The sequence below is a fragment of the Aedes albopictus genome, chromosome 3 (assembly GCF_035046485.1).
Source record: "Aedes albopictus strain Foshan chromosome 3, AalbF5, whole genome shotgun sequence".
Lineage (NCBI taxonomy): Eukaryota > Metazoa > Arthropoda > Insecta > Diptera > Culicidae > Aedes > Aedes albopictus.
The window spans coordinates 136,900,284-136,925,283 of NC_085138.1; the positions used below are offsets into that span (position 1 = coordinate 136,900,284).

The window sequence follows — 25,000 nt, forward strand, 5'->3', positions numbered from 1 at the left end:
CAAAGTTGGCTATCGGATAATTATACCTTTTCCTAGAACCTTTATAACTTCGTGTAGAATGGCTCGATCTTTTCCAAATTTTGTTCACTAATACACAACTAGTTGATGAACTTACAGTAAAGAATTGAGAATATTTGATGCTCTTTTCGAAAAGTTACAGCGAGTTGAACATTTTTCGAAAAGTGAAAATTTTACCTGTCCCAGTTATTTTGAGTATCCCCTGTACTGCCGGTGGAAGCATAATTGTCCCATGTGCATTTTTGGCAATATTGAGATTTTGCAGCCCATGATCATGTATCATGGGGTACTATCATATGGGGAAATAAAAATAGGTAGTTTGTTCCGAAAATTGTTGAAAAAATGCAAGGCCGATTTGTAACATTCTTAAAAGTGGACGCATAAGCGTCACGTTTCATTGGAAATCCTATGGAACTATAAAATCGCTCTAAAACAAAAATTAGTGCTCAAATTCAAAATTGGTTGATGTTAGAACACGATTCAGCACTTATACTTCATAGTTTAGACAATTTACTTTTTTCGAACTTTGGACGCGATTTTCTCGATTGTCTGTTTTTGCACATGGGACATTTATGCGTCCACCGGCAGTGTACTTCGTTAACAGTATGTTTCAACCTTTCCTTATGGATGCCTTGAAGCAAGCTCTTGTTTTCAGCATATTTCCGCTGATTTTTGGCATCTGAAGTAGCTCAAACATTGATTTGAGATGCTTCAGTTTGATGGAATTCTTAGGTAGTACAGTTCATAGTTAACTTAACATAGAATTGCACCTAACCCAACTCTGCATGAGCAAAATTTGTCATGAGTTGACTGATTGGCATGCGTCAGATAAGGAATCTCCATTTGACCTTCTTTGCACTTTTGAGTGTTCCTTCGCAAACTTTGCGTATTCAGGCGTCCCTGCTCAACAAACTAGGGAACCTAATTGGTTGCGATCACATTTTATGGATAACTCGCTTCTATTGCTACTCCAAGAGAGTTTCATTGTGGTTTTGTTATCACAACGCCCTTCATTGTGGTATACCATAGCTACTGCTTTGAAAGAAGCTTGTCCTCTGCGGTCTGTGCGGACCGCAAGAGGTATTCCTGAACGGAACTCGGACCTGTTCAAGTTCTACATATCTTCGGATAAACCAGTCTTTTGTATAGCTACGAATCTTTGCTTCTACCCCGAGGATTGTAGCTGTAGAATCGATTTAGTGGGCACTAAAAAGCTCTGCTTACTTCAAATCTTCTGGAGCAAATGAGGCTTTGTCCTATTTTTCTCCAGAGGGCTTTGAGTTTTTCAAACATGTTTTGAACTCTTGTAGATTTCTACTGGGAATTTTCATGGCGTGAAATTACTCTGTAGTTTCATCCCGAAAGAGTGCGTGCGTTGTAAAAAGAAGGAATAAGTTCCAGATTTATCTGGTTACCTTGTTCTTTCTGAAATGCTTGAAACGCATTCTCGATTATCACATCTGTGATGTTCGTCTGGCTAACATGCCTGTTCATGTGAACTCACATGTCTCCCAATTTGGGATGTCCACAGTGACTCTTTTACACATAGTTGTATACGTTTTCAAGAAAGCACTCGCTCAAACGTAGTTTTTGCTTGGGTGATTTCTTGAATATTGAGGATGCTTTTGATGACGTGCCTTTCTATGTCATATTGAAAGTCGCATGGCGTCGCAAGCTACCTCCAATGAGCTATAGGCTCTTTTTACGCTTATGCGTTTTACAGTATCCTTTTCAGGGCACTGATTAACGCCGTTGTGGTATGGGCTATGAGCTCTCGTTGCGCTTAGGCGTTCATTCCCTCTTCTAGGGCACCCCTTCCTATTTCATCACCTTTCCCTTTCCCAATTCCCATCCCTTGTCCCATTCTCCCTCAGGTAAATGATGAAATAGGCTCATATGTATGGCGATGGCACAAATGTCCCAAATGGAGGATAACGTGCCTCTGGAGCCGGCCTTCTGATACCTGATAAGGCACGCCGAAGCCACAGATTTTTTTTTCCGAGAGCCTAGTGTGGAAGGTAAAGGTATAAGCGTTTAATGGACAGTGGTTGGACATCAGCCGACACACTACACGAATACAATCGCGACCTAAATCTTTTGAAGCATGGTTTTTTCGACACCTGTGCAACCATTTACCAATGGGGCAATATGAGCACCTCGTGAAGAACATATAAAGTCTAATAATTTCTGCAAATTCACCTTGAAGCTCTGATACCACCCTGATATTGAAGCGTTTGAGATGTTAGAACAAAGTACTGCGAGTTCTCATTGAATTAGAAAAATAATTTTCAAAAACATTGGCCAAAGTACCCCCGACGTTAGGTTTCCCGTACGGATTTGGAGAAAAGGCGGTTGTCGTGTGTAGGGAAACTTCGGGTTTCAACCGCGACGACAATATTATTGAACTAATCGAATAGGATTCCCCACTAACAAATTAGCAGATACAAACCAGCAGCGCTTGAAGGTCATTATCCGCTTTCATTACAGCTAAAAGCTGTAATGAAGAAACGACTGCTATAGCAACAAGGCTTGTTGGATGTAAACAGTATTGTGAAAACAAACTTTAAGCGGGATAATTGATTGATTGATTTATCTTTATTTGAGAGACTTTCAGCCCTTGGCTGGTTCGTCTCTTAAGCGGGATAAAGCAGCTACACAAATACTTTACAGCTATCAATCTCAGTGTTGTAAACTCTTTTTGGTTGCTTTTATTGCACTCTATTCCAACTCCAGAATTGTTGCCCAGAAGATGTGCAAATCGAATAAGAGTCCCAACCAATGAAACAGCTGCTTTTATACAGTACGTGTTGTAATGTTGCTAAATACACAAAACAGCTAGCGCTTTTTAAGGAACGTTCTTTCAGCTAGAAGCTGTAACGAAGAACCTGTTGGCGCAAGCACACAGCTTGTTCAATGTAAACATTATTGCATTTGACGTTTCACAAGCTTTTAAAGCAAGATACGGCACACTTATCAAGCCTTGTCTGGAGTAAAACAAGACGGATTATATTCTGTGCTATTTATATATAGCAGTGTGGCAGCGAGGACTTGGAATCGAACTCCCGATCTCCGTATTCACTGATCCTGATGAGTGGATCGGGATTTCGATTCCAAGTCGCGGCAAGTACTTTTGTAATTCAATTTTAAAATCGTTAAATACAGTTCCACATTGCGTCACGGAAGGTTTCCACAACCTAATTTTATTTATTTGATTAATTTGGGGATGCCGTATAACTATCTTTTAAAAACTGTGAAAAGACTGAAAAAACGCTTTCTGATGATTTTATTCAATTTGTAGTTACACAGGAGCTGAGAAAAGAGCTATGACTAGGTGGCATAGAAGCTGATCGCACAGCATATACATGTGAATTAAGTTCGCCGGATTATTTGGTATAGGGCTAGTATAGAAGCTTCCGTCCACATGTACAACAGCACAGAAGCTCAGCATCAAGCCGTATTGAGGACGCTTTACATGGCGTTTACATTCACAATGAATGTTAGTTAGGAAGGACAGTGATACTCATGTACGAAATTGGAATCAAACAAACAAAATATTCTCTATGAACGAAATATATGTTTGCAACAAAACAATAATTGCTAATTGATATTGCTATCGGTATGCTTGTTTTTCAACCGAAAACATAACTTATCCATTAACGCTTGGCTATTACTAATCGCTACCGACGAGACTAGAATAGAGTTAGTGTTTCCAAGTTATCCAACTAACAAACTTACGAAACATTTTTGTTTTTCGTAAACACATAGATTACAAGAAAAACAACATTATTATTAGTATATCGAAATCATTCTTGAAGGCTCAACTAAACGAACGTACAAATCGATATGAAGGTAAGAGGGGTCCACCTGGTGGACTGCTACTATATGTATATATCTGGTCTCAGTAGATGGGTATTCTACGGTTAATGTTCATATATTTTTATTTAACTCTTATTTTTGTTTGAATGTTAAGGCAAAGAGATGTGTGTTCAAGTGTAAACTATTCTGTCCTAAGTGGAATAAAACTCGAATCGTTTAGTTAACGTTTTACTACGCTTTTAAAATTGGCTTGAGCATACGCTGTACTTGTTTCCGCCTGTTTCTACGATTAGAATTGTGATATTAACTATTATATAATAATGTTACAAAAACTCTACAGCACACGCACTGATCTACAATGAAGGAAAATGGTATGATCTATCTAAAACCAACACCGAATCCGTGTGGCAAACAAATGCATAAGTTAGTAGTATAATACACTGTAACATGTTGTAATTATTTGGTCGAATTATCCAACGATAGATACAAGTAAATGTAATGAAGAGAGATAAAACGTTTGCTATCTGCTATCCCTATCACTATCTTTTAATAAATAGTTTTGAACTATTTCAATATTCTTTTGTTAATGCTATTTTTGGTTCAATATGTGGCTTATTGACTACGATCGTTAAACTCGAATAATTTTCACTAGGTTTACGTTTCTCTCCGTTGAGTAAATGTTTGATTGTAATTGATATTATCAACGCTCACTACTGAGTTGATTATAAATAGTGTATAGTTCAATTTCGCTCATCTATTTGTAGTACGTAACTGATGCCGTTAAGTGCAAATGTAAATGTGTGTAAGGTTACAGTAACGAGCCGATCCAACGTCTGCTCTCTAAGTCCACGGCAGAAAATTACTAAATAGAACAGTGCCAATAACGGCATATCCCATGAAATATAGCAAGATGGCTACTTGTTTTAAATTCATTGTCCTGAAGTCTAAGATTTCGCTCAGCTCGACGCAATTTTCGACATGAGCACATGGTTCAGTGCCATCCTGGACCTGCTTGGAAAGCTTCCGGATGACCTGCCGCCGAATGAAAGCCTTATCGCCGGTAAAGTATTCGGCAGCAAACCAATACAACACGGGACTCGACGAGGCCAACATCCGCGTGGTGACCTGAACATGCACGAAGAATACACTGAACAACGCGAGAAACAACGCATGGGCAACGAACGCAAATGCCAACCGGTCGTAGTTTCGCATGCTCTTGACCTGTTTCTTGTTGAGCCGGAACAGGCCGAGCCGAGCGCAAAAGTCCCAATTGTCGTGGATGTATTTGCATGAGTTACTCACTACAAGATAGATGGCAGGTAAGGCAAGAAGAAAGTTTGGTAACTGTTTGAACTCGTAGTACTTCATAAATCCTACATTCCAATAGTGGCTTTGTACGTAAGAATAAGATAAAGGCAAATAGTTTGAGCACCAGGGCGACGATTCCGCCGTTTTGTTGCCAGCCAGCACTAGATTGTGGGCGGCGGCGTACGCTTTGACGTGCGGTGGGAAGCTAAACTTCTGCTCGAAGCAAAAGAGATAGTAGCTGTAGACCTGCGCGATTCCGTAGTGGAAGATTATGATGATTAGGATCGAGAACAGTTTCGACCCAATGCAGATGATGTTGTGGAAAGAGTTTTGGGACAGGATTCGACGCATATAGAAGAACAGCAAAAAGCCAATGTTGAGCATCCCTAGAATAAAAAAATAACGCTTTTTTCGAGACTACCCTAATAAACGTACCACAATTAACTTACCATTCGATCGGCACAGAATGCTCAAGCTCAACGGCACCGTAATCAGAATGGAGTTGATGTCATCGATGCACTGTGCCATCACGGCAAACGAGAGCCACGCGTACAGGCTCTCCGTGTAGGGTGCGGTGAAAAAGATCGACGCCGGATTGAAGCAGAACAGTATCACCGCCAGTTCGCTTTTCTTCTTATTGCCCAGCACCATATTGCTTAGTTTGTACAGAGCTTTCGCAGCGAATACAAAGAATACAACGTTCAGAAGCACGGCTATGACCAGCGAGAGTTCCCGGTAGGTTAGCAGGGAGGAGTTTCCACCCAGAACGCTGGTGAGGATTTTAATGATGAACGGGAACAACGGGAAGAAAGCTAGCGTGTTTTCGTACGAATAGCCATGCTCGGAGATGTGCAGAAAGTACTGAGCATCCCAACGGTGCAGTCCCCCCAGGAGGGCATTCACCACTCCATCCAGCTTTCCCGGTGGCGCTTCCGGATCGCGGGGTGCAAGGAACACCCCCGCATCGTGATCGGGGATCAAATAGTTCGATATGATTTGTATTGCTATCACTAGCACCCGGCTTAGCAGTGCAAGAGATGTAATCGAGATGTGTGAGGTGGGTTCTTGAGATGCGGCTGCTGCTGCTGCTGCGCTTATCGCACTAGAAGGCATTTGCGAGGAAGATTGATTATGATGCTTTTGACTGGAGTGATTATGGTGGTGCTTCCGGTTGCTATGTTGCTGCTGGTCCTTCGTAAGGGTTATTGTTTGCTGATTGTTGCTATTCTTGGTCATTTTGGTCGTTTTTAACGCTTCATTTAATTCTCACTCACGTAAAACACTTGCACTTTTGGTTCACATTGATTGACTGTCGGATTAGAGAGTAGCTCCGAGAACATCCGATTGAGCAAACTTGCTGTTGGATCCTAAAACGGGAAGAATAATTTACTAATTTACAGTTATCCATTAGTTTATTATGAATAGTAGATTAAGTAAAAACCAAAAATAAACGTTTTAGGATCCAACGCCTATGTTACTACAATACCTAACTAAAAGTCGAGAAGAAAACCCGTACTGTCTATCGAATTATTATGCAACTGCAATGTCCTTAATTGAATGCAATCAGCACCTCAGCAAGGCCAGTGTAGGTACAAAAATAAGTGTTTCGTCTTCCGCGCATTCATTCATTGAAATCATAATTCGTGCTCCACTTCCCCCGACCGACCACCAGCAGCAGCGATCGAAGGATTGCAGTAGCACCCGAAAACGCATCCCCAGCAAATCAAAACAGTGAAGAAAAATTTTCATGCTGGCTGACTACAACTTACCTTTTTTCGCTTCTGGTCCCTGTCCGAAGTGTGTAGGTTCGGATTCTCGATCTGCTTCCGGCGGGGTGATCACTAGCGGCTAAACGGGGGCCATCAATAAACTGAACCAGGGCAAATTTAATACAATAAAATGGAAAACTCAAGAGAAACAAATTTTTCGCAACACAGCGAGCCCGACATGTTTTGATGGTTTGACAGCCTGGGACAGTGCGAGACGGATTTTTGCATGCGCGTAAATTTATAGCATCAACACTCGGAGGTGTAGTCCCATTTGGTCGAAATTTGTCAAGCCGAATCAGGTGAAGTAAGTGGAACTCGATTTAAAATCTTAAAGGACAAACGTCTTGAACTCCCGCTTCAACAGTGCATCAGAACGTCAAGCGTACAAATCTCAAGAAGCAAGCTTCACACAACAGTGCATAGGGCACTGCATTATTTTGATTTTGTATGGGATTTTGACGTTTCGTGGCCTTGTTGTTTACAAAATTTCTGTAAGAGTGAAAGAGAAGGAGAGAATTTCATGCAGTGCCCTATAGGCTTGAATATTTTAATATTTTATTTGAGATTTTATACTTGACTTTTACCTGACCTTATCTCAAGATTTTGTTCTATATCTTGCACATAGTCGATGCGGAGATGTTATGTGTCTCAAGAAAAATCAGAATATGGCGATTATCTGATATCAACGTGACAGTTACTAATCATAACAACGTCACCAGATTTAAAAGTATTTTATACCATTATATGGGGTTTTTTCTGCCGGGGCCCGTGGCGTAGTTGGTCACACGTTCGCTTCATATGCACACTAAGATTCTAATTTTCCAGCTCAGTAAATTTTTCGCTGAGTTCTGCATTTTTTCCATCTTTTTACAGAATTCTCAACAGCAGATTTAACTCGGTACGCTCGGTAATCAATATTAACCGTTCATCAGTAAGGACTGTTCAATTTATAAAACGGACAACTTGCTTGTGCGATATCTTTTTTATTTTTCAATAAAATCATTATCAGTTTTTTGCATAACTTTCTATAGCTATTCTCAAATGTATGAAAAATATAACATTTAGCAAAATGTTCTTTATTGTTTAACTGAAGTGGTTTTCGTAAAACATCAATAAAAACCCATTTCTCAAAATTCGACATAACTTTCCACATACTTAACATGCCCATTTTCATTAAGTTTTTAATGTATTGGAATCTTATACTATTCTACTAAAGGTAAAGCTCAATAGTTAGTAATAATGCATCGAGAAGTCTCCAGCTTGATATAGTGAGTTGACTTGTTTTCATAGAAATTATTAAAACACTAGCTGACCCGACGTGGCTAGCCACGTTAGCTAGAAAAAAATGTTTTTAAAATTCCAGTTACACTTCTTCAATGAAACTGTTTTCGAGAACATTCCAGAATCTCTCTCCAGAATGCTTCTCTCTTGAACGTTTAGTAATCTCCAGAAAGTTCTCAAAATTTAATGAATTCTGATTTTCCAGAACTTTTCAGAAGGTCCATTTGACATTTTTTTCTTGAACGTTGACAAACTCCCCGAACATAATCGGCATTGTTCGGCAAAATGTTCCAGAAAATTCCAGAAGGTTAGTTTTCTTATTCTTTCTGAAACATTCAGTAACTTCTGGAAAGTACCTGGGAAGTTTAATGTTCCAGAATATTCTAGAGACTTTTTCTTTTCTCAGTAGCTCCCAGAAATTTCTCAAACATTTTATGAATTTGATTGTTCCAGAACCTTCTTAAAGGGTATTTTTCATTCTTTGTGTAACGTTCACAAACTCTCAGACACTTTTCGTAAATTTAAAAAAGTTTGCAGAAGGTCTTTGTCTTGTTTTTGTCCAGTAACTTCTCGAAAGTTCTAAGAATTTTGATTATCTAGAACATTTTCGTAGATTATTATTCTTCTTTCTGAAACATTCAGTAATCTCTAGAAAGGTCTCGAAATTTAATGAATTTTGGTGTTCCAGAACATTTTAGGGTTCGTTCAAATATTACGTAACGCTAAGGGGGGAGGGAGGGGGTCTAGCACTGTGTTACGCTTCATACAAAAAATCAAAATTTCCCATACAAAAGTTGTTACGTGGGGGAGGGAGGGGGTTTAAAATTGTAAAATTTTGCATTACGTAATATTTGAATGAACCCTTAGAAGGCCCTTTACTTCTTTCTTGGACTTTCATTAACTTCCAAAAAGTTCTTGAAATTAAGAATGAAAAGTGTACAGAACATTCCAGAAGGTTCTTCTCCTTTCTCTGATTGAAACGTTCAGTAACGCACAGAAAGTTTTCGATATTTGAGGAAGTGTGATATCCAGAATATCTAAGATGATTGTTTTACTTTTGTAACGTTCAGTATCTTTCAAGAGGTTTCTGGAAATTTTATGGATTTTTATGTTCCAGAACATTCTAGAAGGTTCTTTTTTGGTTGCTTGCTCGTTCCCTAACGTCCATAACCTTTTCCCAATATAATAAAGTTTCATGCTCTAGAACATTCTAGAAGGTTATTTTCTAAAACGTTTAACAACTTAGAAGTGGTTATTAGAAGCCGAAGTTCTCAGTTAATTACTGAGCTCATAGACACTAAGCTGAGAAGCATGGTTTGTCCCAGTTGGAACGTTACGCCAAAAACAAAGATGTTCCATAATGCTGCTTCTTCTTCTTCTTTCTGAAGCGTCCAGAAACTTCAAGGGGATTCTCGAAAATTTAAGAAGTTCCATATTTTAGAGCATTCCAGAACGTTATTTATTTTCTGGAACTTCCAGAAAATTCTTAGAATATTGATATTCCAGAACATTCCAGAAGGTTCTTCTTATTATTCCTAGAAAGTTCAAAAACATCCAGAATTTTCTCGTACCTTTTAGAAATTTGATACAACTATGGTGAAACATTTCAACGAAACATTTCAAAGCGTTACGGACAGACAGACAGACAACGCTGGGATTTTATATATATGATATTTATTCGAGTCCTGTGTTGCAATAGCACAACCGATTCGTCTAAAAATTCGTCCAGAGGAGTAGAATATTGTTTTCTGAATGAAACAGAAGAAAAATTTACTTTTAATGGCATTCTTCATTAAAAATTTTATCCATAAAGATGGTCACAGAGGGACAAACGTCTTGAACTCCCGCTTCAACAGTGCATCAGAACGTCAAGCGTACAAATCTTAAGAAGCAAGCTTCACACAACAGTGTTCTTGCTCACTTGTAATAAGCTTAAAATAAGAAGATCAGGTGCGTTGGTTTTATTTTCGAAGAGATTTGTGCCCTCGAAATCGTGAGTAGGCAAGTGAGTAGGTGCCAAAGTCGGCCATTATGGCGGCCACTTTGGGATTCTAGCAAGTCTGTCCTTAAAAGAAACTTGAATATTTTAATATTTTATACGAGATTTTATACTTGACTTTTACCTGACCTCAACTCAAGATTTTGTTCTATATCTTGCACATAGTCGATGCGGAGATGTTATGTGTCTCAAGAAAAATCAGAATATGGCGATTATCTGCCTCTGCCTTTTGATATAAACGTGACAGTTACTAATCATAACAACGTCACCAGATTTAAAAGTTGATTGATTGATTTGTCTTTATTAGATTTAAAAGTATTTTATACCATTATATGGGGGTTTTTTTTGCCGGGGCCCGTGCATACGTTCGCTTCATATGCGGATGGTCATGCGTTTGATTCCCAGCCCCGGCACTAGCAATTTTTCGTCAGTTGCCTTTCCCCCGAGAGTAACTGACACTGACTCTCTTCTGAGCCCCATGGCTCAAACGGACCCGAATATGTACCTGGACATCGGCGAACTGCTACTCATAATGGACCCCAATCGGACTGGAAAGGAACAACGGCCATCCATCATCATACTTGTGCTCATCATTCTACTAGGTATAAAGTAGAAAAAGTGAAAGCAGCAGAAAGGCAACCAGTTCGATAAAGTAGAATAGAATCTAGGCGCTGTACAAAAAATGTAAGTGCAGCTGTCAATTGAAATTACTCACGTAGTGCCCCAGTGGACAATAGAGCTGTAAATTAGGTTAAGTGATTAAGAATAATAATATGGGGTTTGACCAAGGGTTTGACCAGTGGCGTCATGGTCGCGATTTTTTCCGCAGTCAAGTTCGCAGATTGTGAACAATCCTCGGTACCCACTTACGTAATTTATGTTTAATTCCTTACTGTCAGAGCTGTCGGATCGGTGTAACAAGCTAAATATAATTTACACAAAAGGTAATTTACACGGAAAGTATACACGGTAATGAATATTTCTAGATTGAGTTCAAATAAGGGCGAAAGTAACATGAGAGAGTTCTCTTCATCGACTCTCTCTTCTTCAAATTAAAGTGACAAGATGCAAGTAAGGTTGCACTTTTTGGTCATAAATCGCTAGGATGCGATGCAATCTAGCGTCTAAGTGTAAAAAAGTTCGATTGAATTTGCATCTTGTCACTTTAATTTGCAGAAGAGAGAGTCGATGAAGAGAACTCTCTCATGTTACTTTCGCCCTTATTCAAACTCAATCTAGATTTATAGAGCTTGCTGACGTTTATTCACCTCTCTCTTTCAAGCATGCAGGCGAAATAGGACTTGTTGTCATCAGGAAAGGTTTCCCGATGAAAACAAATCCCATCCCGCCTGCATGCTTGAAAGAGAGAGGTGAATAAACGTCAGCAAGCTCTATTGGGTACCGGACTGGACACAGAAAATTTCTGGAGCTCGATTTGAATAGGTCGTATGTCATTGGCGAAACTACCGGGGGTGCCGGGGGTGCCAGGCACCCCCTAGAATTTGAAAGCATAGCTGTGAGATATGGGGTGATGAATGATGAATGGATGAACTAATGAATATGTTGATGACAAAGCAATCGAGGTCAAGAAGTGCACCATCGCAGTAGTCGGCGATACCCTCCATTTTCATAAATTGTTCATTCCTATTCCAGTTGTCATTAAAGCAAGTTCATTTTATTCGTTTTACTCCTGAGTTTCATTGGCTGTTTGTTGGGCTACCAGACTGCAACTCTACAGGTTATGGGCGATACACGAAGAGAAGCTGCAAGCCACGGAATTCCACAGTTCAATGGACAAGGATTCGACATCTGGCAGTTCAGAGTTCAGACGTATCTGGAGGCGTCGAATGTCTGGGATGCGATTGCTGTGGAAGCTCCAGCGGATCCGGCTCAAGCAGTGAAATATGCGGAAATGGATCGCAAGGCTAAGGCTCTGTTGGTGAGTTTCATTGCGGACGAATACATTGGATGCGTGAGAGGAAAGGAATCGGCAAGGGCGATGTGGAAAAGCCTTGAAGACGCTTTCATGAAGAAGTCGGCGGGAAGACAAACGCTCATCCGGAAGCAGATTGCAAGACTTCAGTTGAGAGACGGCGAATCGGTTCGAGGTCATCTGATGCGGTTTGAAGATTTGGTACGTCAACTCCGTATGGCTGGTTCGAAACTGGAAGAAAGTGATGTGTGTTCGGCACTCATGCTCACGTTGCCGGAATCATTTGACCCTCTGGTTACGGCATTGGAAAACCTAGCTGAAGCTGACCTGACATACGAGATGATGAAAACTCGACTGTTGAGTGAAGAATCGAAGCGTATGGAAAGATACCAGGTGAACGAGGAGAAACCGGCGGCATTTGTTGGAAACCAGGACGAAATGAAGTTCAGGGGTAAGTGTTACCAATGCGGGAAGAAAGGCCATCTTCAAAAGGATTGCTGGAAGCAGGATGGTCGGCAAGATAGGAGCACGAATGCGGCAAGTGATTCCAGTTCCAAAGCGGTCGTGTTTATGGCTAACAGCGGCGTTGCCAAGGAAAAGCGAACAGAGAGAATTAAATTCAAGCTGGACTCCGGATCAAGCGAACACCTGGTGAGCTCGAGGAAGCATTTGACGGCATTTAGAAGCTTGATGAAGCCTGTTGTTATCAACGTTGCCAAGGAAGGTCAATCATTGCTGGCATATCAAGCAGGAGTCATCGACGGGATTAGTAACCTGGGAGTGCCCCTGCAAGTTCAAGATGTGAAGGTTGTTGGAGGTCTACGGGAAAACCTCATATCGGTAAGCAAGCTAACCAAGGCAGGCGTAGAGGTATCGTTTGGCAAACAGGTAGCAACGTTGAAGAAGAACGGACAGGTAATCGCAACGGCCTACCTCCAGGGCGATTTGTACGAGCTGGAGATCGAGAAACTTCCGGTGGTTGCTAAAGCGTCTACGAGCCTACGGAGACAAGAAAGACTGGTGATTCCTATTTTCTTCCATCAAGAAGGGGAGAACTTCGAGTATTATAGACCTGAGGACGGAGAAGAGGAGGTTCATGTCGGAGAACTCGATGAACCATACCCTAGGGACTTTGAAGAAGGTGATGATGCTGCGAAAATACCGGTAAGTCGTCACCAGAAGAAGGCCGTTCCTACCAATCATGATGATGATGCAGTAGAAGCTCCTATGAAAGTCATTGCGGAAAAAGTGTATGGAGTAACGGAGGTCAGTGAAACTGGAAATTGTAAGCCCAGGGCCGGTACGGTTTTTGAATCGAGCAAAAAAGCTGAAGATACTGAAAGCGAATTGGTTGAGAAGAGCCACAATTGTATCTGGTTGAAACGAAAAAGGAAATGGATGTATTTGAACGCCGAAAGCAAGAGAAGCCCTACTCCCAGGAAAAGACGGAAGCGATCTGATGACATGAGGGAGCCCAACAGCATCGTACCAAGTTCCGCGAATTGAAAAAGAGGTCAAGGATCGATGGATTCCACGATTGAGAGGGGGTGTTGATGACAAAGCAATCGAGGTCAAGAAGTGCACCATCGCAGTAGTCGGCGATACCCTCCATTTTCATAAATTGTTCATTCCTATTCCAGTTGTCATTAAAGCAAGTTCATTTTATTCGTTTTACTCCTGAGTTTCATTGGCTGTTTGTTGGGCTACCAGACTGCAACTCTACAGAATATTTGTTTGGGGTGCACCCCCTGGAAGAAGCCCGTAGTTTCGCCCATGTCGAATTTTATATCGACAAAAGCACATACGACCTATTCAAATCGAGCTCCAGATTTAATGGTTTTCTTTGGTACATCCAGGCTCGCATCCAGGTCTTGAAATTAGTCTATGGTTTGACTGCAAGAACACTCGTTCCACTGAGCCACTCTTGCCGTTCATCACAAATACATTCAAAAACATCTGTCACTTCGCGAAACCCACGTGCTTTTGTTTTTGGCGGGAACACTTTTTCTTTTGTTTTGCCTTGCGAGTGTCACTGCGGCTGTATGCATTATGAGCGTATGACCGCCGCAGGACTCGAATAAAAGATAAGCGCGACAATAACAAATAAATCAGTAAGAAATGGTGTAATGCATCAATTTTCAGTGCAAACAATTTTGAACGTGTTTTTGTTGTGAGCTACGGGGATTTTGCCTTTCGCAGCCCCCCTGGAATCTTGGGGAAGATTCAAATATTACGTCCATCAATTTTCGGGATTTCTAGACCCCCCCTCCCCCCTCTGTCACGCATTTTCCCTATACCTAATACACGTAGTGTCACACTTTTGTAGACACCCCCCCTCCCCCAAATGTTGGACGTAATTTTTGAACGTTCCCTTGTCCATTTTAGAATAACTTTTTCTCAGCGTGTAGACTAATGCTATAAAAAATCAACATTAAAAACTGCTGGCACCACTCACGCTAAGGTCAGTTTACCTATTTTTCTAAAATATGGGTAAATTTTACTCAAATTTGCGTAAACTTTACGCAAATATGGGTAAATAAAACTCATATTTCGCGAAAGTGCACATTCGCATTTATGGGTAATATTTACCCATATTTGGGTTACAATTAGGTACACATTACCCATATTTGAGTCTTGTTTACTTATATTTGAGTATCATTTACGCATATTTGCGATTGTGCACTTTTTGGAAAAAAGGTAAACTGACCTTAGCGTGCTGCATTGTTTTGACATTCCCTTTTTAACTCTCTTTTTGGCGAGAGCTCAAAGATGAATCTGAAAGATCCACGATAAGGGCGAAACGAAAACAAAATAAATCTAAGAAAAAATTAAACAAATTCAGGCCAAACATGTCTAAAGGTCCAATCTGCAGAAGAGAGGCTCTCTTTGGTTTCCCTCTCTTTCATTAATATCTCAGCTGTTAATTTGTATGATGATTGTCTCCTTGCATTGAACGATGGTCAAAACAATCGTCTTTTGATTTGTACTGCAAAAATAGTTGAAAAGTATTCCATTACATTGCAATAAATGAAAGAGCAAGTCTGCATTAACATGTCTAAAGGGTCTAACTCGTTTTGTAAACAAACATTGTTTCTGTCGCTGTAGGGCTCATCTCGATCCACCCACACATCTGGGGGCCGTTATCAGAAAGATCTAACTTCGCTCTTTCCGATAACGGCCCCCAGATGTGTGGGTGGATCGAGATGAGCCCTACAGCGACAGAAACAATGTTTGTTTACAAAACGAGTTAGACCCTTTAGACATGTTAATGCAGAAGTGATCAAAGAGAGCCTCTCAAATGCAGATAGGACCTATTGAAATGTTTGGCCTGTAAATAATTTTAAATTTATTATTTTATTTCCTATGAAAATTTTTAAACCATATTCTTGTCCGATTTGTTTTGTTTTTTATTACTCATGTTATTATGCGTTGCGAGAAAATTTTTGAGCGCGAGTGCTCGTATACCTCCGCCAGTACGGTAAATCGTGTTGGTGTTTCCGGCGCAGTTATTCTTTGGCATATTCGCGCACTTATTGTTAAAGACACCATAACGATAAAACGTACGAGCGGAGGTCTATTAGCGATTTTGCACCATTTTCGCTCTCTATTTTCTTGCAACGGATAATACTAGGTATTTCTGAAATCCGCAATCCTGTAATTCAAAATAATCTTGTGCAATCTCAACCAACACGCCCAAGTCTACCAGTACTCCGAGATAGACCAAACAAACCGCGTCGTCGCCTCTCTCCCGTTTTCCAAGTACACTCTCTCCTCTGTCAGTCCTTCTCATGCGGCGACGACTTCGGTCGGCTTCGTCGGCAGACAGAACAAACCGTCATCAACCGCAGTCAACAGCAGCCAGACAGCTCTCGAGTGCAGTAGTTTTTTGCTCCGTCACAGTCACAGCCATCAGCCGAACCAAAAACGGCTGTCGTCCATAGTTTCGAGATTTAAATTTTCGGATTATTGTATCCTCGTCGTCAGCGCGTTTCTGGATCTAAAATCGGCCTTATCGGATTCCGGTGTACACGGGCGCGGAACGAGTTGAAAAGATCGCTTTTTCGTGTGGATTACAGTGTCGACGGAATACTGCTAGTGTTTAGCAAGTGCAGCGAAATCCCCCCAGGAGCAATCAATAATGTTTCCAAGTAAGTGCAATCGTTCGAGCTGTTTCTCTTCATCTTGAGTAAGGTGTACGCGTAAAAGTCTACGCTTTTCTTCGGCTTTTATTTGCGTTGGCTTATATAATATTAATTTGGTGGGAGTCCTTTCCTCGAGGGACAACCAATGTGCGTTTTCCTTGCGGTCACCATCTTTTGTCTGCTCTAATTTTCTCCCTTTTTTGTCTGCTGGTGCAACGAACAGAACAGAGGAAAATGTCTCTTGATGGATGCTTTCTTTGTTGCGGCGGCGATCAACGTCAAAGCGACACGAAAATGATGGGCGGCGAATGTTTATTTGTCGGCCCCGAAAAGAACAGAAATTTCAACGTGAAAGTTGGTTGCGCCTTGCGTTCGCTTCGCAAAACGGCCCCAGCAACGTTAGGTATCAATTTGCACAATGAAATTTGCATATACTCGGAACTGAGTCAGTCAATGGCCCCCGAAGTCATCGGCGGAGCTAACGAGCATCCAAATTATACCTGCTGGGAGTTGGGAGTGGGCTTGGTTTACAAACGAGCGGAGAAATAAATCGAAAAACAAACGATACCGTTCTTCGAAACTTGTTTTTATAAACATCCGCCTGATCGAGTCGGCCCTTTCTCTTTGCCTAGCCCCACAGCAGCGCCACGCACGGATAAAAAGTCAGTCAGTAGGTGAATTATAGCTGTAAATATCACATCATCTTCACTCTCTTTCTCTCTTCTATCCCATCCGTTCCGATCGGTAGTGTTTCGTTCGGTTCGGGGCTGCGTTTGTATAGTAAAATAGTATAACAAACGACGCAAGATCCCATGGCTTAATTTACAGGGGTTCCCAACAGTTGAGTCTAAAAGAATCGCTGCACTCTTCATATAAAATAGTTTTGTTGGCCCATCCAATAAGTACGTCACGGTCCTAGATTGGAACGGGGGTCAGGAAAATTACTAATTTTAGTGCGACGTACCTAATGGATGCTCCCTTTATGCAACGGGCTGCAAAAAGATGATTTTTTTAGCACGAGTGGTACATTTATCCAATGAGGCTTGCTTAAGTGTTATGTTGAGCACCCCTTTCATAAAATGACCATGGATCGAACTATAAACTGCTTCTTTTTGGTTTGCTCATTCGTAGGTTACTGTTGATGAAAGGTTTCGCAGAACTTCTTCTCTAGTTTTAATCGCTCTCGGATCTATCAGCAGCACCATCAGCTGAGGTGGCTATGAATTACTGTTTATGTTTGATTGTAGCCCGCAGCGCGTGGTTCGCCATAAACCTGCGATGCTAATGAAGCATCTCACTTCCAACCCCAACCCAGCTCAACATTGTTTTGGTGTTCACTTTTCCTTCTCTGCGCTTTATTCGCGATTTCCTGCTGCAAAAAAAAGCAGGTAGGTAGGTAATCCGGTTTTTCATTTCGCCACACTCACTACTACTTTCCCTTGTCCCTGGGCGGCTGATCCGCGCGCTCCTCGCATCTACTACTGCAGCAACCCTCTCACTTCACCGCTATTCGTATAGCTTTATTCTGTTGACTATCAAGATCGAAAGCAAAGCACGTACCTACTTGCGCTGCATTGGTCTCCTCCTTTCATCTGCACGCGCGCGAACCCGACTGTCGTGGCCTCGAATTAACGGAATCGGTGACCTACAGCGTGTTCTGTTGACTGCAGCTCAGCAGTCGCGTGCTTTGTTTGCAAGCTGGTCCACGGAATTGGCCAATTGCGTTTTGATATTTATTTGTTTTTCTGAAGATCTGTTTTAAAAGCTTGTTGATGAATGATTCACCCATTATCCCTCTAGAAGTCTATATCCTAGGGCCTAGGGGACCGTTCCTCAAACATTCCATTCACTAATTGGATGTAGAATTTTGATAGCTAGAAAAAAACGTTTCTCAGAATGCACTATTACCTAAAGCTGTGTGTTCTTTAGATCATCTTTTCCCAAACTTAGCTCTCGCGAGTCCCCAGTCTGTTGTCACCCAACTTTTCGTAGCACAATCAAAGCGTGCCTGCAGGCGGTTGGTGGGTTGCGAAGTTCGGGAAAATATGCGTAGATTGTTTTACATTTATGTTCGTTAAATTGTGTTCGCTTTTTCTGTCTCATGAGTGTTGTTTAGATTTAGACTCGCATATGAGTCCCATTTGTAAAAAGTAGAAATTGAGAAAACGGCCTGTGATGTTTGACAACTAGTTTCCATGTAAAAGTTTGAAAAAACGTTATAGCGCATTTAGTTCACCACTGGACTATCGCACTAGTTTTTACGAGTGCGAAAACGCTAATAAAAGTGCGCGATAGCATCAAATCTATGTTTCTTCTTGGAACAGAGTGTAAAAATTTCGAAGATTCAAAGTTAAGATTGACATTCTGGAAAAACTTGTAATTAGAAGGCACGAAATGTTGCTAATTGGCAAATTGAGAGATGAAATTTGTGAAAAAAGTCGCGTTCTGGTGGGATTCGAACCCACGACTCCGTATTCGCTAGACTCGCATGGCTAGGTATGCGGAGTGCGAGAGTAAGTCTCTGCTTCATATAAATAATTCGCTCGCACTTGTAGTCAGTGGGCACAAACAGGAGTGTGTTGTGGATTGGCATCTAAGCCGAAAAGAGAGATGAGTTTGTGAAATAGGAGTGTTCACGGTGCGGCTTCGGAGTCAGTTTGGCTTTCTATTCCGCAGAACCATTACCTGTTCTGTGGCTTAGTTGGTTAAAGCGCCAGTCTAGCGAATACGGAGTCGTGCGTTCGAATCCCACCAGAACGCGATTTTTTTCACAAATTTCATCTCAATTTGACAATTAGCAACATTTCGTGCCTTCTAATTATGTACAAGTTTTTCCAGTATGTTTCAGACATACCAGCAAAATCTGGTAAAATGCCAGTAAAATGGGCAATATGTATCATTGTAAGATTGACATTGTCATTTTTTTTATTCGTGTTACGCCGCATTCATTGTCAGCTGAATGCCTTTCTTTTTTTTATTCAATTCTCTGTCATGAATATTTTCTCTCACCTTGTAAAAGGTTTAATTTCTTGTAACAGATGTACAATTCGACTTAATGAACAAATGGAGCATATAGTTAAGATTCCAATTAATCACTAAATACAAGTGTTCTGGTGATTGGCAGAATAGTCGGGAGTTATAAGCCACTTATCATTCTCAGTGATAATTCACAGTGACAGAAAAATGAAGGAATAAGTTCGGGAATAAGTGAGAAAATTCATTGACCAGAATGAATTTAGTTTTGATCCCTCAGTCTAGAATTTTCAAAATTCGCGTTGAATGTACTCATTGACATTAGGGGTCTCCAGTTAGCCTAGTGATTAAAGCTATGGATCGCCAATCCGGAGACGGCGGGTTCGATTCCCGTTGCGGTCGATTTCTCGATTCCCTGGGCATAGTGTATCATTGTACTTGCCTCACAATATACAAATTCATGCAATGGCAGACAAAGGAAGCCCTTCAATTAATAACTGTGGAAGTGCTCAAAGAACACTAAGTTGAAAGAGGCAGGCCAAGTCCCAGTGGGGACGTAGAGCCATAACGAAGAAGAAGAAGAAGTACTCATTGAAAATGAAAATTTTAAACTGTCTTGGAGTTAGTTGCTTGACGTTCTTTGCTGTGTATGCTACGTTCACAATTTCAAGTAATATAGTAAGATGATATCCTATATCAAGAAAGGTGTTCACACTACGCCAACTTGATAATAGCTTGACGTTTATGTTTTCAACCAAAAAAAAAAACAGTTACATTCCGTGGAAACGAGACTAAGTTCTGGTTGACGATTTCGGCTTGGTGATTTCGGTGAAATTACGGGGTAAATTGAAGTTTCCAGGAAATTTCATGGAGTGCCTTCTGGAACTTCTCTATGTACTAGGTAGGTGTGAGCAAAGGTGTGTTACTAAGATCAACAATTAACAAAATCAATGACTGCTTCGACTTCTTGACAGTCTCCAACAATAAGTTTAATGGAAAAAACAAATATTTCCGTAGGGCCGACCTGCCACAAAAAAAAAAAACAAAAATTTTTACTTTCATTTCTAACATAATCTGTCAGAAGATACATGTTTGTTTCAAACATGGATTGCATTCGCTTCAAATGTTCGATTTACTCCAAACAGTTTTATTTTTGTGGCCTGAACAAATTGACAATTTATTTGAATTTACCTCAATAATTTTTGATTTTAACATATTTTTCTATAAGTAAAAATAAAATCGTGTTAAGTACTGTTCGTTTGAATTCCACTAAGAATTTGCATCCTTTGACAGATACGTATTTCGACCTCAACTGTAAGGTCAACAGTTGAGGTTGAAATACGTATCTGTCAAAGGATACAAATTCTTAGTGGAATTCAAAGGAACAGTACTTAACACGATTTTCTTTTTACTTACAGATATTCCCCTAACAAGCCCATCATAATCCTGAATGTACAGGAATTACTCGGGAAATCTTCGACAAGATCCTCTAGTAATCCTCTAAAAGTTCCTCGGGAATTTCTCTGGGAGTTACTCGGCAATTCTTCCAGGAGTTCCCGGGGAATTCCTCGAGGAGTTCTCTGGGAATTCTTCCAGAAGTTTTTCGGGATTTTCTCCAGGAAATTGCTCCTGCAGTTTCTCGAGAATTTCTGTAGGAGTTCCTCGAAAAATTCTCCAGGAGTTCTTCGAAAAATGCTCCAGGAGTTCCACGGGAATTTTTCCAGAAATTTCTTGGAAATTTCTTCAGGAGCTGCCCGGAAATTTCTCCAGGAGTTCCCCGGAAATTTCTCCAGGACTTCCTCGGCAATTCCAACACTCCTAGTGGAATTCTCTGAGAACTCCTCAATAAATTCCCGGATTACTCCGGAGAAATTCCTCAAGAATTCTCAGGAATTTCCTGGAGAAGTTTCCGGAGAAATCCTGGAGAAATTCCTGGAAAAAATCCCGAAAACTTCTGAAGGAATTCTCGAGTAACTCCTAGATAAAAATAAATTCTCGAGGAAGCTCTGGAGAAAGGTCCGAGGAACTGCGAAAAGGAGCTCCAGAAGATATTCCCAGCGAATTCATTGAGAAAATCCCGAGGAATTTCTGTTGTAATTCCCGAGGAACTCCTGATGCGATTCCCGGAAAAATCCTTGAAAAATTCGTGAAGAACTCCTGGAAAAATTCCCGGGGAACTCCTGGAGGAATTCCCGGGGATCTCCTGGAGGAATTCCCGGGGCACTTCTGAAGGAATTCCCGAGGAATTTTCTGAGCAACTTCTGGAGGAATTTTTGAGAAACTCCTGGAGGGATTCCCGACGAGCTTCTGGAGGAAATCTTAAAGAACTCCTGAAGAAATTGTCGGGGAACTCCTGGAGAAATTTCCGGGAAACTCCTGGAGGAATTCTCGGGGAACTCCTGGAGGGATTCCCGGGGAATTTTTTGAGCAACTTCTGGAAGAACTTTTGAGAAACTCCTGAAGGTATTCCCGAGAATCTCCTGGAGGGATTCCCGGCGAACTTCTGGAGGAAATCTCAAAGAACTCCTAGAGGAATTCCCGAGGAGCTCCAAAGGAATTGCCAGGGATCTCCAAGAGGAATTTTCAGGGAACTCCTGAAGGAATTCCCGGGGAACTTCTGGAGTAATTTCGGAGTAAGTTCCGGGGGAATTTCAGGGGAATTTCTGGAGGAATTACTAGGGAAGTTGTGGTGAAATTCTCGAAAAACTCGTGGAGGAATTCCAGGGGAACTCCTGGAGGTATTTCCAGATAACTTCTGGAGGAATTCTCAAGGAACGCCTATAATAATTCTGGGGGAGCTCCTGGAGGAATATCTAGGTAACTTCAGGTGGAATTCCCGAGAAACTCCTGTAGGAAATAATGAGCATTTCAGAGGGAACTTCTTGAAGAATTCCCTAAGAATTAGAGAAACTCCCGGGGAGCCCCTGGAGAAATTGCATTGATAGACCTAGGGAAATTCGGGCGGAACTACTGGAGGAATTTGCGTGGAACTACTTGAGGATTCTCAAGAAACCCCTTGAGAATTTTACAAGTTTACGAGTTACTCCTGGAGGAATCTTAAGGTGAAATTGCTGAGAAATTTCTGAAGAAATTCACGAAAATTTCCGAGTGATCTGGAAGAATTCCCTAAGAACTAGAGAAATTCCCGGGGAATCCCTGTGGGAATTGCCTTGAAACAGAGCTCTTGGAGAAATTCTTGGTGAACCCCTGGACATCCCCCACTCGCACAACAGTCCCATGTGAATAGGAAACCCAGCAAACATGGGACTGCTATGCGAAAAGAGGCATCGGAGGAATTTCCAGGTTACTTCAGGAGCATTTCCCGAGGAACTTTTGGGGGAATTCCCGAGGACCTCCTGGAGATATTCCCGGGGAACTTATGGTGAAATGGCCGGGGAACTCCTGGAGAAATTCACAGGAAACTCCACGAGCAATTTCCATCAAACTCATGGCAGATTTCCAGTGAAGATGCTGGCTGAATTTCTAGAAAAAAAATCTTGATAAACCCTGGGTGTATCCCCGGGGTAGCTTGGAAAAATACCCGGATAATTTCTGGCGGATTTTTCATGGAATTTATGGAAGTATTGTCGGGGAGCTCCTGTAGAAATAACCGAGGAAAACCTGTAAGAGAGAAATCCTGTAAGAATTCACGCCGATCTGAGGGTAGAATGCCCTGGACACTCCTAGAGGAATTTCCGGGGAACTTCTAGAGAAATTCCCGGAAGAACTCCTGTAGAAATTCGTGGGAATTCTCAGAAAACACTTGACTGGACTTCAGTGAAGATGCTGATTGAATTTCCGTGTAATTCCTAAAGGATTTTTTGTTTTAATCTTAGATGCATAGCCGGGTTGATGGGTTGCTTCTGGAGGAATTTTCATGGATGTATTCCCCCTAAAACTCCTGGAGAAATGTTTAAGTAACTGTATGAGGAATTTGTAGGAAAAATTCACGGGATTATGTTGGAGAAATTCCAGCGGAACTCCTAGAAGTATTCCTAGGGAACCCCGGGGAGATCCAAGAGAAAAATTGGGGCAAAAACATGGTGGGAAATCCCGTTCAACTTGTGGATGAATTCCCGCTGAAATTTCTGAAGAACTACTGGAAAAAAATCCATGAATATCCTGGAATGAGTCTCATAGAAAACGCTTAAAAAATGCTTAAGAATTTCTGTTGATGCAGCCTGGTAAGAAATGTTGTCGCGGATTCGCACATAAATGCTCAAGGAATTCTTGGGGTGCAGCTTAAATATGACGATCCGTTTTTAATATAGGATGACGGCTCATTTGTATACTGCTGGTGGACGCATAAATGTCACATGTGCAAAAACAGACAAACGAGAAAATCGCGTTCAAAGTTCGAAAAAGTAAATTGTCTCAACCATGAAGCATAAATGTCGAATCGTGTTCTAATATCAACCAATTTTGAATCTGAGCACTAATTTTTGTTTTAGAGCGATTTTAAAATTTCATAGGTTTTCCAATGAAACGTGACACTTATGCGCCCACTTTTCAGAATGTGACAAATCGGCGTTGCATTTTTTCAACAATTTTCGGAACAAACTATCTATTTATATTTCCCTATATGGTAGTACACCATGATACATGGTCATGGGCTGCAAAATGTCAATATTGCCAAAAATGCACATGTGACAATTATGCTTCCACCGGCAGTATAGTAGGCTCAAGTAATATAGAACTTGTAATATAGAACTAGGTAAGACTTCCCGAATCAGGGTAACCCCAATTCAAGGCGTTGAGCGATGACCCCTGCCTAGGAATGAATGATCAAGGAGTTGAAAAAATACTCGATCGTTAACGAAGCCTGCATGTGAAGCACTTGGATTCCCTCACAGAATGTGTCCCTTACCGCGTTAGTGCTGGGCTAGTTAATCCCCAATTCGGAGACGGCGGGTTCGATTCCTGTTCTGGTCGTGAATATTTTCTCGACTCCATGGGCATAGTGTATGTCTAGATTGAGTTTAAATAAGGGCGAAAGTAACATGAGAGAGTTCTCTTCATCGACTTTCTCTTCTGCAATTTAAAGTGACAAGATGAAAATTCAATCGAACTTTTTAACACTTAGACGCTAGACAGGGCCCATATAGCCGAGGCGGTAAACGCACGGGTATTCAGCATGACCATGCTGAGGGTGACAGGTTCGATTCCCAGTCGGTCCAGGATCTTTTCGTAAAGGAAATTTCCTTGACTTCCTTGGGCATAGAGTATCTTCGTGCCTGCCACACGAAATACACATGCAAAATGGTCATTGGCAGAGGAAGCTCTCAGTTAAAAACTGTGGAAGTGCTCATTGAACACTAAGCTGAGAAGCAGGCTTTGTCCCAGTGAGGACGTTACGCCAAGAAGAAGAAGAAGAAGAACGCTAGATTGCATCGCAACCTAGCGTTTTATGACCACAAAGTGCAACCATTCTTGCATCTTGTCACTTAAATTTGAAGAAGAGAGAGTCGATGAAAATAACTCGCTCAAATTACTTTCGCCCTTATTTAGACTCAATCTAGATGTATGCTCGAATAAAAAATGCAGTAGAAAAACCGAACGTTGTATTGTAACAGTACTATTTAAAACAATATTTTTACAATAGACACCACTGTAAAAATAAAAATACAAAAACAATAAAATGTAATGTAGACACAATACAGTGAATTGTAAATAAGATTTTTACAATATACTATACGGGTGGTTAAGTATCGTAACAATATTAAAAAATATTTTTCTCCATATATTTTTTTTGCAAAACCAT

General features: G+C 41.0%; 2 protein-coding genes across 5 annotated transcripts in view; one reads left to right on the forward strand and one right to left on the reverse strand.

Moving 5' to 3' along the window:
* Positions 1-7,119, reverse strand: part of LOC109408450 (probable ATP-dependent RNA helicase DHX34) — a 16,776-nt gene extending 9,657 nt beyond the window's left edge. For 2 of the 4 annotated variants that reach the window (XM_062856591.1, XM_019681782.3), the window contains exon 1: positions 6,912-7,119. Coding sequence is in view for 2 of the 4 variants with exons in the window: in XM_062856592.1 (XP_062712576.1) it covers positions 4,675-5,528; positions 5,592-6,378 (1,641 nt within the window). In the remaining 2 variants the exon portion in view is untranslated. Of the gene's footprint in view, positions 1-3,572; positions 5,529-5,591; positions 6,532-6,911 lie in introns of those variants that run through there. The other 2 variants (XM_062856592.1, XM_029879264.2) reach the window with 2 other exon arrangements.
* Positions 7,120-15,909: 8,790 nt separating this feature from the next.
* The window catches only part of LOC109408449 (bleomycin hydrolase), a 28,058-nt gene continuing 18,967 nt past the window's right edge, over positions 15,910-25,000 (forward strand). Inside the window, exon 1 of the mRNA XM_029879287.2 lies at positions 15,910-16,272. Coding sequence (XP_029735147.2) covers positions 16,263-16,272 — 10 coding nt within the window. The 5' untranslated portion in view covers positions 15,910-16,262. The remainder of the gene's footprint in view (positions 16,273-25,000) is intronic.